This window comes from Leptidea sinapis, chromosome 14 (genome assembly GCF_905404315.1).
Source record: "Leptidea sinapis chromosome 14, ilLepSina1.1, whole genome shotgun sequence".
Lineage (NCBI taxonomy): Eukaryota > Metazoa > Arthropoda > Insecta > Lepidoptera > Pieridae > Leptidea > Leptidea sinapis.
The window spans coordinates 9,249,268-9,266,095 of record NC_066278.1 but is presented as its reverse complement, the minus strand read 5'-3'; the positions used below and the strand labels follow the sequence as shown (position 1 = coordinate 9,266,095).

The 16,828-nt window shown below is 35.9% G+C and overlaps 2 protein-coding genes across 4 annotated transcripts in view; one reads left to right on the top strand and one right to left on the bottom strand.

Annotated features, from left to right (window-relative positions):
- The first annotated feature begins 1,281 nt into the window (after window positions 1–1,281).
- LOC126968008 (mitotic spindle assembly checkpoint protein MAD1-like) lies at window positions 1,282–10,772 on the top strand. 2 transcript variants are annotated; one of them, XM_050812787.1, is made up of 10 exons: window positions 1,282–1,345; window positions 1,701–1,826; window positions 2,818–3,024; window positions 3,645–3,798; window positions 4,714–4,866; window positions 5,544–5,607; window positions 6,449–6,576; window positions 7,257–7,399; window positions 8,001–8,180; window positions 10,276–10,772. In XM_050812787.1, coding segments are annotated over exons 1-10 (1,254 nt in total). In that variant the 5' UTR covers window positions 1,282–1,343; the 3' UTR covers window positions 10,373–10,772. The 2 variants fall into 2 exon arrangements, with proteins under 2 accessions (XP_050668744.1, XP_050668745.1); XM_050812788.1 differs by lacking the exon at window positions 1,282–1,345 and adding an exon at window positions 1,459–1,545.
- A 566-nt stretch (window positions 10,773–11,338) lies between these two features.
- Window positions 11,339–16,828, bottom strand: part of LOC126968138 (apoptosis-resistant E3 ubiquitin protein ligase 1) — a 52,252-nt gene continuing 46,762 nt past the window's right edge. For both annotated transcript variants that reach the window (XM_050813009.1, XM_050813011.1), the window contains one exon: window positions 11,339–15,903. In XM_050813009.1, the coding sequence (XP_050668966.1) occupies window positions 15,733–15,903 (171 nt within the window). In that variant the 3' untranslated portion in view covers window positions 11,339–15,732. The remainder of the gene's footprint in view (window positions 15,904–16,828) is intronic.

Genomic DNA, 16,828 nt, shown 5'->3' with positions numbered 1-16,828 from the left:
ATTGTTCCCCAGCACTTTAATCATGAATATCGTGTTAAGTTCTGTCCGCAACAGGACCTATAAGGCACTTAGTGCTCAAATTCAAATTCAAATATTTTTATTCAGAATAGGATGTTACATCACTTATTGAATGTCAAAAAACTATCTGCAATTGACCTTACAGTTTTTCTCCTAGCTAGACTAAAAAGGACGTTGAACAATCCGCACAAACTCTAGCAATAAGCACAAAAAGATATGCATCGGATCGGTAGAAAGCATACGTTGCCAACTCATATTTGATAAAAAGTATGTATGTAACTTTTCTCAAATCTTGTATGGAGATATTTCTGTGGTTGATTGGACTGGTGTTATATATTTAGTATCACTTATTGATGTTGTGTTTGCTAGTAAGATCTAACGTATCACTGTTTGTTGACCATAGTAAATAAAATATAGCGAAAACAAATTTATCGAGTCGGGGAATTTATGCTGTTATTTCTGAGAAAGCTAGAGGAACTTACGCATTTGAGGTACTTACTATATCCAAGGGTACCGCAGTCCTGAATTCTCAAAAAAAAGCGATGTTTAGGAGAAGTTTCTTTAATTTACGATCGCGAGTCCATATCGCCTATCCAATCTCTCGCCTACTATTCTGTGATAAAGTGACTAGCAATATAAAACTCAAAACCTATTATTGGAAATAATTATAGATGGTTCCAGGATAATACACGTGAATTACGAAGGACCGCTTGAACGAGCTGTGCCTTTTCTTAGAATCGAGACCTAGATAGACCGGTTTTTTGACCCATTGTTCATTGAATTATCTACAGCCGATTCTGAGATCCCAAAACTAAATTTATATTAATTATCGACATATTCAGCTAGATAGATATAGAGACAACTATTATAGTTCAAATATAGTTCATATTATATATAAGGATGTAGAAGTTGCTGCACTACCTGGAGGGAAACTGCAGCAGAGTGGATATTTAATAAACACAAATATATATGTATATATATTGATCCTCAGGGTTTTTTGTAGAATGGTTCAAGAGTTGATGTGCTCCACCACTAACTCTTGATGAGCTACAACACACGATGAGAATAACACGAAAAACTCCAAAAAAAATCCATTTTCATGACATTTTCATAGTGATGGGTAGTACAGAGTTGGAGTAACAAGATAACATATATGCAAACATCCATTGATATATTTATGTATCGATAAGATACCTCCTTTCTAAATAAAAAATAAAAATATATTCAAATATTCTTAAAGTACTTTGTTTTCAATCTAGTGCCATTTTTGACAGCACAATCACCTAGCTACCGAACTGAATAAAAATTTTTGATAAAATAATCAAATGTAAGTATTAAATTCCAGTTTTACCCACGTTTCTATACATTTTATGCTCGTTTAAACAGATTTATTCGTGCCGAATTTGCAGTTGGCATGTTCATATTGTTATTGTCTTCAAACGCTTGAAGTACAAATAAAATTGTTAGGTTAAAAGAACTAATCAGAAATAACCTAAACCTACCAACCTACTACTAACATACCAACGAGTAAATAGTACACTATTTGTTTATATAGTTAATGAACCTCTCAATAAATGTAAATTTTCTAGATTAAAATGAACTCTGAACCTGTGCCTCCGTTGTGAAAGACAATAAAAACCAGCTTTTTGTTATACGTATTTATTTATTGCAATATGCTACAGGAGGAACATGCCAGAAAACCCAAAACTGCCGCAGAGCGCCTCGCCAGTGGCCAGGGCCGGCGCTGGCGACATCTCGGAACGGGAACTTTCTAGGGAGAGAAGCAATCTGTACTCGACTCCACAAACGTTAGTCCTAATTTTTTTAATATTCATCTATTCCAATGAACTGGAAAACTATTAATGTAATTATGTCCAAGGCTGCGATCTATACGTAAAACTTAGCTGAGTGTGATAAAACGCGAACTTGACTTTTACATTGGGCTCTCTTAGCTCAGTATAATTTCAGCTGTGAAGTGACTATGAGAACGAAATCAAAGATTATGCTAAGCTTATACTCAACTAAGTTTTACTTAAGTAAAATGAGACTAAAGTCTAACGGCCGTTCCCAATATTCAGTCGTATCTCCGGTTGTGATAAAAATCGTAACTATCGTTGACTTTTCTGTCCCAATACACTTATCGACGGTAACTCACCTTATCCATACACGCTGTCTGTCAATGGGAGGACGTATAGCTTACCAGCGATAGGAGTTTGAATGGAAATTGTAATTCACGCGTCCCAATATAAGGCGATAAGAATAACTTATCGGGTATATTGGGACAGCCTCATATTATTGACAGCTAATAACTGACAGTAGAAGGTAGTCATTTATCTCTATCTGTAGATAGTATATTGGGAACGCCCGAAGTACGCTCTATTATAGATCCCAGCCCAAATGTTTTAGGTAAATAGAGCCTAAAGTTAGTGGCTCTATCCATGTTACTATATCTACAGACTACTTGACCACTGATATCTTAAAGAAACAACGTTACACTCTTGCCCCTTTTTTAGCCAAATTTATATAAATAAACAATAAATATAAACAGCCATTATCAATCCGTTTACTATATTCATTGGCTGCAATCAATCCTCAAAGTATAATAATGTATTTTGTATAATTGAATAAAAAGAGCGCAAAAATAATGATGGGAGAATTTCTTGTGCCGCTTCTTCTCTCTCAGAGCGCCATTAGTATCCGAAGTGGTGGTAGTGTTAGAAGTGACATCAAAAATAATTTTACTATTTTTGTAAGTACATATATTTCGATAATAAAGATAGAAATACTGACCTTACGCAGACGAATGCCACGCTCACATCCAAGGAAACAGCTGTTCTCGTCTCCAGTCAACAAGTTCACTGCGAAGACTCCAATTCCCAGCTCCAACTTAGCGAGGATCCGAAGCTGCCTCGAGGATTATCGCACAAAATCTTGCAGGCCACCCAAAATCGGAACTAAGGCTGCTTCTATGGAGGATTTGACCCCTTCTAAACGCAAAGTAGACAGGTATATACTTACACATACTAACCACTATTACTGGAGAGATAATCAATTATGCCATGATTTTAAGAGGATAGATACGTATATCGGACTGTTAGCTTACCGGTTGAAGTAAAAAGCGAACAGTCTTATGGCCTATGCAATTTATAATATTTGTAACTCTTATTTAAAAGACAGAAGGAAGAGGGTTACTGCAAAGAAATCTTCATTCATCAATCAAATCTTTTGATGTAGACAAAAAATAAATGTCTTAACGTTGTATAAAATAATACATGGTAGAATCATGTCCCCAGATTTTCTAACAGTTCAAAGCTTTCCGTCCCGCGTAATAGACGAAGATTATCCATAAAAAACATTCTAAGCCCAAGAATAGGAAACTAACTCAGGTAATCGCACCTCTCTATAACAGCCTAATAACTAATAATCACCCATAAAAGCACCACTTAAAAATTGTATTATAGATATTTTCATATATATATTTGTCAAATTTGCAAAATATGCTATTTGTACCTTTCTAGGCATGGCATTACCCTTATGTACTTAATAAAGTTTTAAGTGCCGTCATGCCATGTATTGTTGGTTATAATCTGAATAGATAAAGAGAAAATGCTCTAAATGTTTTTCAGAAAGGGTATGGAGCTGTCCGTAGTGCGTTCACCTTACCCCAGCAACTCGAAGGAACAGCAGGCGGCTGCAAAAATTGGACGGTTCATGCTGATGACTGCGTGGCGAAGGCGGCGCGATGAAATACGCTGTCTACGAAAGACTTTGGAGTTTCAAGTTGGTTTCACAATAGTTATCGCAAATAAACTTAATAACATTAATACCCACATAATTTATAAATATTTTGTTAATATAAAGGACACTCAGACTTAGACCGTAAGTGTAAGCAACGAATCCCGCCAAGCATACCAGTGGGAGGCTCCTTTGCACAGGATGTCAGCTAGATTATGGGTACCACAACGGCGCCTATTTCTGCCTTGCAGCAGTATGTGTAAGCATTACTGTGTTTCGGTCTGAAGGGCGTCGTAGCTAATGCAATTACTGGGCAAATGAGACTTAACATCTTACATCTCAAGATGACGAGCGCTATTTTTGGGTTTTTCAAGAATCCTGAGTAGCACTGCATTGTAATGGGCAAGGCGTATCAAATACCATTAGCTGAACCTCATGCTCGTCCTGTCCCTTTTCATAAAAAAAAGCAAACACACGAGCAGCGGCACAAAATGCAGCGAAATTTACTTTAGGTGATGTCAGGCCTAAAAATTTGAAGATTCACTGTTTGAATTGAAGAATACAGGATTGGTCGCAATATATGTGATTGTATATACAGAATTGTCGAAACCTATCACGAGCTTACATTGGTTTATCATAACTACCAATAATAATATAAACTACCAATCTTCATAATATAAGCATTCTGAATAGTGTGTTAATAATAATTTACAGTGATTGGCATGACTTTGTCAAACAAGTAATTATGTACTGATATAGAAATGAAGGTATAGTCGAACTTTAAAGAACATTTAGAGGAATCCTTCTTGCGTCTGACTTGCGTCTAAGTATTTAATATTTTGGAGCTTACAAGGAAGAGAAAGGAACATATTTTTGAGTTAAGACATTTACAATTTATCGAGGCTTGACGTAAAGGGGTTCTATATAATAGAGTAAGTTTGATACGCATATGTTTCAAAGGTGAGCTGTTCAGAACGGCTGCGTATCCAAGTGGCAGCGTTGAAATCTCTGCTAGACTCCGATAACATGAAGGTTCGACTTGCTATGAGGGAACTGGAACGTTTGAAACAGTTGCTCAGGGAGAAGGATCTGGAAAAGGCTGTTTTGGAAAGGGTGATTAATTTTTATAAAACACATTCAGATAATCTTAAAAGATCGTTCATATTATTGTTTTTATGCATCTACGTAAAATAAATTCCATTACGTACTCAGTAATGTATCAAATCTGCTGAAAAAAGTCGGTGAAAACCTCAGAAATAACAGCAGACTAATTTATGACTTTAAACATATTTCATTGCGGGTTTTAGAATGTTGGCTATATTGAAATTGTCCAAACATCTTCATGCAACCTTGTTATAAGCATCACGGCCATGGGATAACTGAGTTTGGTCCTTATAAAATTTCAGAATATCGTTAAGCTTAAGCGAGAACTTAAGTTATTATTTTGTAACCGTCTTTGCACTGACTATCCAGCTTGTAGACACAAGACTTGTCATCAATAAAAGAATTGCAATATAAATATATATATAGAAAAGACTTCAGCAAACACATTAAAAACAAAGGCGATATGAAAACATTACGAACGAAACGAAATCGTTTCGTTCGTAATGTTTATCGTGCGTAATTGAGTAGCAAAGAACTTCACAACCTTTTTTCTCCTGCTTTCATAACATATTCAATGGTCATATTGTAATTATTTTGCAAGATTTTCTTACAATTTCGCTCTTCTTTTCACCTTGTTATTTAATAATTTTAATTTATGAGTGAAATACATTATTGCTGTTATTTAGGAGAAAATTGCACTTGAGGAAGATGTTTGCGCTGCAGAAGATCGGATGTCAGAAATGAGAATTGGTTCGTATTACTTTTAATCTTAGTAATAAATAATTAACTATCGCAAACTGGGAGCGAACCGTATTAACACTTCAAGTCATGGATATAACTCACTATTTCCAAGGAGGGTAAAAGCACCTGGCCGGGCAGATCTAATATTGGTATATACCTAACAATAAAAGGGATATCTAAAACTCCTGCATGGGATAGCAAGCGCTAGCATGTTGTGAATCATTGAAAAGGAAGAAATATTGTGATATAATGAAATTGGTCCCAAGGTAAAGACAATCATAAGGTATATCGAATAGCAGGTCCTCATACAACGAACGACGACGAATGAAAGTGAGAACTAATGAAAGAGGAACAGTGTGGTAGTAAGGCGAGGACAACTGGAAGACAAAGGGAATGGTTGCTGGATTTAGGTAGAAGGCGTAGTTATTAAAGTGAAGCTCAGTTAGATACTATTAATAATTTCAAGTAGAGTTCAACTTCGGCTGAACACCGTCTTTCGGGCGCTGCCTGGTGTTTATAATGGTGTCGGAAGCATTATTTTCGGTACGACATGTATCGTACTGGAAATACCGCACAAAAAAGTTGCTCATTTCACAGTACGATTGTGTACAAACGTGGTAGTTCAACCGCATTGCAGTGTGTCAATTCACTAGCTATCTTGTAGGAAAATAAAAATATTTTCACACATCCACTTCTATGTTTGTACCATTAATGTTACTGAAATAAATAATTACAATTTTCAATCTTGAACTCATGGGATTGTTTAAAGCATTGCCTAAGTTACCTATTTAGACTTTAAAATGAACACAGTGAAGTGTGCTCTAGTAGTTACCTTAAATAATGATTCCAGGCTGGAGAAACACTCGCAACGAGTTGGAGTCAGCGCTAGCGGCGCGGGGCTCAGCTGAACAGGCGCTCGCGTTGGAGAGAGCCGCACTCACAGAGCTGAGGCACCAGAGAGACCACGCCTACCGTCGTGTTAGTTTACACTGTACCCAACCTCGCTCACCATGACATACTCTATGTTCCGGCTTTTTATTGTCGTTTTGAAGCCGCTGTTTTAAATATATTTTTATATTTGAGGTTTTTAATACTAAGCTAGATCTACAAAGCTGTGGAATGAGCTTCCTTGTGCGGTGTTTCCGGGATGATACGACACAGGTACCTTCCAAGAAAAGCGCGTACACCTGTGATTCCTCTGGTGTTGCAAGATAACGTGGGCGGCTGTGACCACCTACCACCAGGTGACCCGTACGATTGTCTGTCCTCCTTGTACGTGTGATCAATATTGAGTGCATTCGCTTCTTAAATTATCAGTATACCATACTCTTCAAATTTACACGGCACATCCCCATTTCAAAAGTCAGCAACGCATCTCCTTGCCGTGGGCGACTGGTTTTAAATTTTCATCAGCCTCTAGGTGCCGGCTAGGCTACAACAGCGGCGCCCTTTTCTGCCGTGAAGCAATTATTAACATTACGGGGCTAGAGAGACTTAAGATCCTGTGTCTCAAGTCACGAGCGCAATTTAGGTGCCCCAATTCCCCATCCGCGAATCTTTAGACTTTTTTTTAACTATTTCAGCCGTAACAAATTTCTTAAGCAATTCTAACATCGCTACATGTTCCATCATTAATGTTAATTTGGAATCGTATCTAGATATCCGAACTGGAGGAAGATCTAGCCCAGCATGAGTCACTGCTTTCGTCCGCGGAGCAAGAGGTGTCAGAGCTACGACAAGAGGCAGCCGAGAATCGCCGCGAGCTGGAGTCTACCAGCGAGGAACTCCACTTGGAGAGAGAGTGAGTTCAGGCCACTTTTATTGGACAATCTTAAGCTGTTATGTACAGAGTAAGTTGGTACCTACGGCTTATGACCTCAGGACCGAAAGTATGTATATTTGAACCAAAGTGAATGTACGTAATTGAAGTTATACTTCTTTAGGCGCGTTATGAATAAATGTTGAGAGTGAAATTTTAAGATGCGCGCGCATCACTTTTTTGACGTTTAAGAGATTGGTTAGTTTTTTTGGTTTCTTTGTCCATTAATAGGACAGGCAAAGGATATTCGTTATTTATTAATTGTCAAAGCCATCTTTGCAAGATTTTTACAATATTGTTCTTTCTACAAACGTAGAATAGCAGGAGGAATAAATAATTTTAAGGGTTTTTGCTTTGTTACACCAAAGCAATATAACTTCTTACGTGTATACACACACTTTTTTTTTTATTTACCAACCAACGTGGTCAGGCTAAATAAAATTATATATTATTAATTATAAAATTATATTATAATTCTTTACTGAGTCCATCAATTTCTTATAATTTATTTATTAAACAGTACACAACATTTCTCGCTTTACTTGGTAAGTTGGGAGAGGATACTTTAGGATTTGTTAAACAGGGCGCGAGAGCGTTGCTCGGCGGAGTGCAGCGCGCTGAGTGTGCGTGTGGCGCTCGCCGCTCAGGAGAGCGTCGCTCTGAGCGGAGAGCTGAGCGAACTTCGAGCGCAACTTGCGCGGCTCGAGCGGGAACTGGCGCTCACCAGAGAGCAACTGGACTGGTGGCCACGCCCGCTCACCAAGTACGATTATTTAAGGCCTCGATCCGAGGTTGTTTTGAACTTATTATATATACCCTTATTATAAAGACCTTATATGAAAGATTAACTTACATTACAACGGGGTGTTTAAATATATATTTTTTTTTATGAGATTAGGCTTTTCACTTTAGTGACACGCTTTTTAAAGCGTGTCTCAAGTTATTCCAATTTAACCCCCAGAAGACTCAAGTTTGCGCGTTTACCACTAAAAAATCTCGAGCGATTGCCAATTTCGTGGTCATCTGGAGGGCAAAGCCAAATTGGCTTCAAACAAACTGGGCGTCATTAATAGAGCACGGCAATACTTCAAGCCGGCCCACATACTAGCACTCTACAAAGCGCAGGTCCGGCCACACATGGAGTATTGCTGTCATCTCTGGTCTGGCGCACCCCAGTATCAGCTCGATCCATTTGACCGCGTGCAACGTAGAGCAGCTCTAATTGTGGAGGACCCAGTGCTCTGTGAACGGCTGGATCACTTGGCGTTGCGTAGAGACGTCGTTCATTGTGTGTCTTCTACCGCATTTATCACTCGGGAGTGTTCCGAAGAGCTGTTTAACCTGATTCCTGCCGCCGAATTCCACCTTCGCACGACACGCCACAACTTAGGATATCATCCCCACCATCTGGATGTGTAGCGGTCCTCCACAGTGCGGTTTTCAAGGAGCTTTCTTCCACGTACTACAAAGCTGTGGAATGAGCTTCCTTGTGCAGTGTTTCCGGGACGATACGACATGGGTACCTTCAAAAAAAGCGCGTACACCTTCCTGAAAGGCCGGCAACGCTCTTGTGATTCCTCTGGTGTTGCAAGAGAATGTGGGCGGGCGTACGCTCGTTTGTCTTCCTATTCCATAAAAAAAAATTGTACCTATAGAAAACCTTCTTCTTCTTCAGCGCATAGGAAACAAACCGAAAATTTTTTTAGAGATTACCCAAGATAAATTCGATACTCTATAGTATTATTCATTCTAAATAGAACAAATAATAAATACTAAATAAAAAATAGTGATCCGTAAAATTCGATTCATAACAATGATCTCTGAAAACGATGATCTGGAAAAGCATCGATACGTCGGGCTATATATATATATATATTTATATTGATTTCGATCTACTAAATACGTTACCTAACTATCACTTCTTGGTTTTCACGCATTTCACTTGTGGCTTCAAGCTTGTAGTTTCTTATATGCGAAAACTGTCAATCGTAAATAGATTTATATATTTTTAACCCATATAAGTTATGTAATGATACTGTTTGTTTTCATAGTAAAATAAAATAAATCTCAGCTTATCAACAATTAATACGGGCTAAGGAGTCACAGTATTTTATGTAATTTATCCAAAGCATTTGACTGCTTCTACCATGAAATTACTGCTAAAACGTAAAGCTAAAAAGTTAAAAAAAATACAGTTTTAACAGATTTTATGCTGTACTTTTGTAGAGTTATGATATATTAAGTTGTCTTCGAGTAAAGCTGTAAAAATAGGTGTCCCACAAGGTTCTATTGTCAGTCCTTTCTTGTTTATTATATATATAAACAACTTACTTTTGTGTTAAACGATAGCCATAAGATGGTGTTGCTTGCTGATGATACCTGTATTATTTTATAAATTAAACTACGTAAATATGGATGACTCTACTTAAAGAAAAATTTAAAGAAATAAAAATCATTGTAACTGTTCATTGTCATATTTATGAACATTGAATATACTAGTATGAAAGTACTTTCACAAAAATCGTCACCATTTTACTTCAATTAGTAATTTTTATTGTACCAGCACTGATATAAGGAATTTATTAAAAAAATACTATAACATCATTATTTTATAGTAATAGCAGTGTCAATGTATAATATTTTCTAAATTGTATTAAATAGAGCGAATAAAAGACTACTGGGAGGGTTTGTTGCGCTGTTTCTTGTCTCTTAGCGCGCCCCTTTTTTATTCGAAGCGGTTGTATTTCTTTGAAATAGAAGTACTCTAAAGCAATAAATTTTGAGAAAATAAATAAATTTTATCCTATAATAAGTATAAATTTTTACTTGTTACCTTAATCAAAATGCCATAATTGCAGGATGTTGGGCGTCGCTCGGTATTGGATCCGGCATCCTATGTCCCTACCAGAAGCATTGCTGTGGTCGATCATACCAGCCGCCGGCAGACATGGATGATCACACATTATGAAGATAAGAAATCAGTTCTCAAATTATCATTATTATGCAAAATTGTATTTACTGATCATGTTGGGCTCGTTATTGCTATGAAATGAAATGTAATCGTTACGTTAATTAAATCTATCGTATATATATCGTAATCTAGATCCATTAAAAAAAAAGTGTATTATTTTTATAGGAGTAGGTATATACTAATAATTCAGTTCGGTGACGCTGATACGTAATGTGGCTTTTAGCTGCAAACATGACATCAAATGTACTATTTTTGAATTTGGTAAGTATTGTTATTTCGTGTTATTTATAAATCGATTATATTATATATTTTCTAGGTAAGTTTACTGTCATAGATTTTTAAGAATTTGTTGTAGCTTTTCTGAAATAAATACTAATTATACAATTGTGCTTTAATTTTTTCGAATAGTCACCTACATTTCTCAGGTCTTGCGGGTTAGTTTATAATTCGGAGCTTACTTCTAATCAGGGGTTGGTAAGTGTTTATTTTCTTACTCTGCCAAGAGTTAGCCTGAGGCATTGTAATCGGAAAAATAAAAATCCGCCGAATTGACGCCATTAAGACTCGTAATTTTGAAATAAATGTCTTAAAGTGAGTCTCTTCTTGTCACTTTTTCACATAAAAAACTGCGGGTTAGAAAATGCCAGTTATTACTTTATAATTTGGGTATTATATTAGTAGAACAATACTTTACTTAGTTATTCGTCGGTTCATAGTTGTTTAGTGGACGATACTAATCAAAGTCCAATAAATATATTGTTATAAAGGTGCACTCTACACTTAGCATTTGAAAAATCTGAGTTAAAGATGAGATCACCATGATATTATATTTTCCACAGAGAGGTACATAGACACGCAACAACCATAATATTCATACAATAATTAGGTTCTATCGACCATCAGTAGATTACCGTACAGAACTTTGAAAAATTTAATTAAAACAAAACAAATATGATAATTTATTTATTCAGTCTTACAATCCTATTTTCATCTACAACAAGAATTGGAATGTACAACACTTCCTCGGTATATTCAAGATCATAAAATTTAATATTAGCGGAAATCTTTGTTTAACAACATGAGACAGTTATGTAGGTATATTTTCTATATATTTATAACGGATTTCATGTAACAGGCGAAAATCTAATTTAATCGATTAAAGTATAATTTTAAATCGTTTCTGCGTGTAAAATTAAAGATATTGATTTCATTACGCAATATGCTTAACGTAATTTGCAAGATTTTAAACACAGATTATGAACTAGAATCACAAATTTTGTTGATTCGGCTGTTTTTGGCATTTCAATAACCGAACAATGGGTCGGTTCGGGGATAACTGTTTTCAATCAATCTGATGTATTGGTATTTGTGTGAATGTGACACAGGCCATAGCACTAACCTGTATAAATTCCACTTGACTGTTCCTTAAGTTTGACAGCAAATTTTTTGTACCTACTTGAAGCGCCACTCGCGAGCGTCCAGAGAACTAATTGTGACGTATAATACAAATGGCTGCGAAGGAACGTACAATTCTCTGAAGTATTTTTGCATTTCAAATTAATTTCGTTCATTTTCCGTGCTATTATACTTCAGGAATCAACGTAATAAAGTAAATAATTTTTTTTAGTAAATAGTTTCCCACCATAAATCTATGTTTGCTGAGGTTGTCATCACTAGTTTTAGTACCGCAGACTCTCGCTACATGGCCAACATCAAACAGGCACAAAAGCACTGGACAGGCACCAGTCGAGTGGTATATAGTAGAGGTCAGTGGGCCGTAGATATAAGCGTTTTCAATAGCTAAAGTAAAGGTTATATTTCACCGGGACACAACAGTGGCGCAACCAGTCGTTGTTATCAACAAAATGTTTACAGCTCTTTAGAGAGTTACGCACCTGTTGCGCAACCAATTTAGTGGCGCGATCTGCTCGGACGCATCATGACTCTGGTGTCTAGTTTGGTGGCTTACGGGCACCACCGCGATGGTGTTCCGGTGAAATATAGCCCTAAGACTGACATATTGAAACGCAGATTCAGGATCGATTGACAGATGGGAATGGATTCTAAATAATATTAGATCAGAGATAGAATTTAGATAACTGCCGATAGTCTGCAATCACTTAGGCCAAAGCTATTATTGTTGAATACAGTATTTGGTGTTGCCAGGCTAAAGAACCCGATAACAGTAATGAACGGATTATAATATAAGAACCTTTAAGATATCGATGGTATCGTACCAACATTTATTCATAACTTTTATGATCGATATGTGTAACAGTATATTTAGTGAGTTTTATTTATTTTAATGACTAGATTTAGAGAAACTTTTGACACGTTTATGACATAGTTTACTTATTAATCCATTTTATAAACTAAATACAATAATTTTGACTCAAAAGACTAATTATAATTAATAACAATATTCACAACTTGAATATAACTAACCACAATAACTAATATAAATAACAATGCAAGCTGTATTCTATCAAGTGCATACGGACAGAAGATTACCTACATAAATATCTACATTTCAATTATTGCTACAAAAATAAGATTTATACAATATTTCTAGATTCTGGGAGGTTCCATTGTTAGGCAAAATAGATTCAAAACACAGGTATTAATATACACATGCCAACTTAAATATGGCAACTCCCAAATATCTTAACCACCTATGATACGTTTATCATTGTAAAGCTACTAAGATATTATCTATTTTTTGCATTTGTAATATGACTAGTAGACCAGGGTCGATAATTTTTGAAAGCAAATAAATAATAGTGGGATGAAACCCATTGTGAAAGGAAGGGAATATAACAAGAATGAAACAAAATAAATTATAATATAACTTTAGTAACGTATTTGGTAGTTAATAAAAGTAGTATATTTCAATATCCAATTTTAACATGAAATCTTAAATTTTTCTAGTAATTAAAGTGTAAATTTGAATAAATAGCTCAAAATTGTACATGAAATAAGAATTTTTTCGGTTTCGAGATTTTTCGTTTCTTTGCATTTTCTGAGAACATTTACCATAGTTATGTATATTTTTTTAATACACCAAGAAAAAGTAGAGATTTCACAAAACAAAACGCCCACAGACTTTTTTGAAACAACTTAATATATTGACGTGAGAATTCTCAATTGTAAATTAGGGTTCTTTTTCGATATTAAGGTGAAAAATGTAAAATCAAAATAAGGTGAAAAAATAAATAAATAATTTGAAATTTAAAAAAAAAATACAGTGTATCTGGGATAAATAATAGTATATTACGCACCTAGGAAGAAAAGTAGGTCATTCTCACCCGTGGAATATTGACAATGGCGGTTGGCAATGTTCTACTTATTTCACGTAATACGGATAATAATTTTTTTCCCACCTGGATGAAGAGCTCGCTTTTAGTCCCTGGTACGAGGGACAAAAGTCGTCTTGCCGGGAGAAGAATCGGCCACTTCCGTCCCTCGCACCAGGGACTAAAAGACAGCATTTCATCGAGGTCGAACAAAAGGTTATTCACAAAAATTCGTGGTAATAACTTTTTTGTAAAGTTGTAAATTTTTTTACAAAAATTTTTAGGTTATGTGAAAAGAGTGCAAAAACAAAAGTTGTAGATCTTTCTATTACAACTTTGCTACCTAACTTTTTTCCATAGGACTTGTAGTTTCGCCGGAAATGGATATAAGCCGTTTTTTACCCTTAAACCCCCTTTTCCAATTCCCGACCTCAGATCACCCGTAATTTATTTTTCCTTTCATTTTTCTTATATTCTCTTCCTTTTCTAATGGGTTTCATCCTACTATAATTACTTTTTTTCCCTTTATCATTTTCAAAGGCTTCGGCACTGCTTTATATTGATTGAAAGATGAGATTAGTGTCAAGACAACAATAATATTCGTAAATTCTGAAATCGAAAAATCTATTGAAGATTGTATTTGTACAAGTCAGTTATCAATTCAAACTCTAACGATGTTTACTCGCATACAACATGTAGCGTGACTTACAATTATAATTTTGTAATATTACAGTTTTCAAGACACGGACTGTGAATTTGTCGTTACTGTAACTAAAATATTATATCAACTGAACGGATATTGTCATTAAATTCAATTCCTTAATAAATATTTACAATACTTTTATTTTTAGAAATACTAAAATATTTAATGAACCAACAATTTGAGAACTATAATTTAAAGATAATAAATTGGTAGCTATTGTTCAAGCTTAAAGCTCTTAAGCCCCAAACACACATTCTACTGCCATAACATACTCATAAATAACTATTTAAATAAGACTTTAATAACAACATCTACATAATGTTATTATACATAATTATTAGAACATAGTGTTTAAGAAAATATCAACATAATAAAAGTACATAAAACAATAACTAATAAAATCTTTGTGTGTGAGCCTCTACAGTTTCATAAAGTCATACTTAAATCATTATAATACTTTTAGTCAGTATCACTCTCGAGATTATAATAATGTCTCAATAAACAGGACATTCTGGAGATAAATTGGACGAAATTCTAGAAAACCGTTCCAAACCACAATCATGTCGGAATTGAGTTAAGAACACAAAACTGGTCACGTGATTCATATTAACGGACTGACAAAAAGTGGCAGCCCTACTGTCACTCTTTAATTGACCTCATGACTTAGTAGCCTAACCCACGGGTATGGAATATACAAATATTTATTAAACTTTAAACACGAATTCCTTAAAATATGATGTTTGTGGCTTGGAACGTTTTTTAGGAACTACGTCCAATTAATTTAACAAAATACTAAATTTAACATATTAAAAAAATGAATTTATTTTTAATTTTTGTGTCTTAAATATTTAATTTCATAGTTTAGAACAAATAACACACGCGCACTAAAATTTGTCCAGAGCTAAATATAGCGTGGTTTACGCTGGCTTGTTGGTGGGTGATGTCCTTGGAAGCGGTGAAGGTTTCAGTTTTTCCCAAGCGGGACATATGTGTGGTGCAGAGATTGTCTCCTCCATAACGTTTCCGGCCTTACAAATAAACTTGGTATAAATTTATACCCGAGAATATACCAAGAATATGGAATTTGTTTACAAATAGACATTCTGCTTACGATTGGTTTATTCAGACGTATGTTTGCCGCGTCTATTTGCAAGACTGCCTGACATTCGTAAAACTTCAGAATTATCATTGTATTGACAGTGTTGTCAGCGACATGGTCAAAGTTTAGTAAATTATTGGTTTATTCTGAGGTTATACCTCAGTTTTTTTTTCTTTATACCAAGTTTACTTGTAAGGTCATTCTAGTTTAGCGCAGTAAGATGTTTGATATGGACATAATCATGAGAGTCTATATCATCCCGAACCCCTCGCCGCCCTCGTTGATAGCCCACAGTAGTGCGTGCACCATCTGCTCGTAGGACTCGTAGTCCGGGAGACACAGCTGGTTGAAACACGTGTGTGCCGAGGGCAGCGCGCCGAATGACGGCGCCGCCGTGATCTGAAACCGCGGGTTGAGGTCCTGCGAACAACGTCCATTATCCTTATCATATCTCTGATATTGAATCAGAAACGAAAAGATCTGTAGGAGTACCAAAGTTATCGACATAGATCGAATGATTGCTAAACTGAAGTGGCAGTGGGCAGGGCACATAGTTCGACGGACAGATGTTGGGATAGTAAAGTCCTTGAATGGCGACCACGTATCGGAAGACGCAGTGATGGTAGGCACCTACAAGATGGACTGACGATCTGGTCAAGATTGCCGGAATACGTTGGATGAGGGCAGCGCAGGACAGATCATCATTGAGATCTTTGGGGGAGGCCCTTGTGCAGCAGTGGACGTATTCCGGCTGATGATATTTATCTCTGGATAATAATAATAATATAATGTCGTAGTTGTAACATTGGTATTGGAGAGTATCAGCAGTATGTCCATTGATTCGTGGTATGTTTTAAAAAACCAACAATAAATATGTTTACTTGAATTGTTCGAGAGGGTGGGCCCCAATTTTTTAGAATCTTATTTTAATTCGCTAGCTTACGATAGCCTACATAAACTCTATCTCCTGGTACTCCTCTCAGTATGTACCCCCTGAGAAGGGGTGCACTTAGGGGTAGATATCTATATTGGTTTATGGTAAAAGTATTTATTTACTTAAGATACTAAATTAATCTATGACACTTGGTAAATAACTATAATTAATGGTTATATTTGTGAGTACGCGGATCTCTACTATTAATTGGTTAAAATGGTTACTAGGACCAGTCCTGTAATGGTTATAGGCAAATGGTTAATGGTAACTTGGACCGGACCGATCAATGGTTACTCGCGTACTGCATCTCTACTATGCATTGGTAATAATCGTTAAAATGGTTACTCGGGCCGGTCCTGTAATGGTTAATGGTAACTAGGACCAGCCCGATCAATGGTCACCCGCGTACTG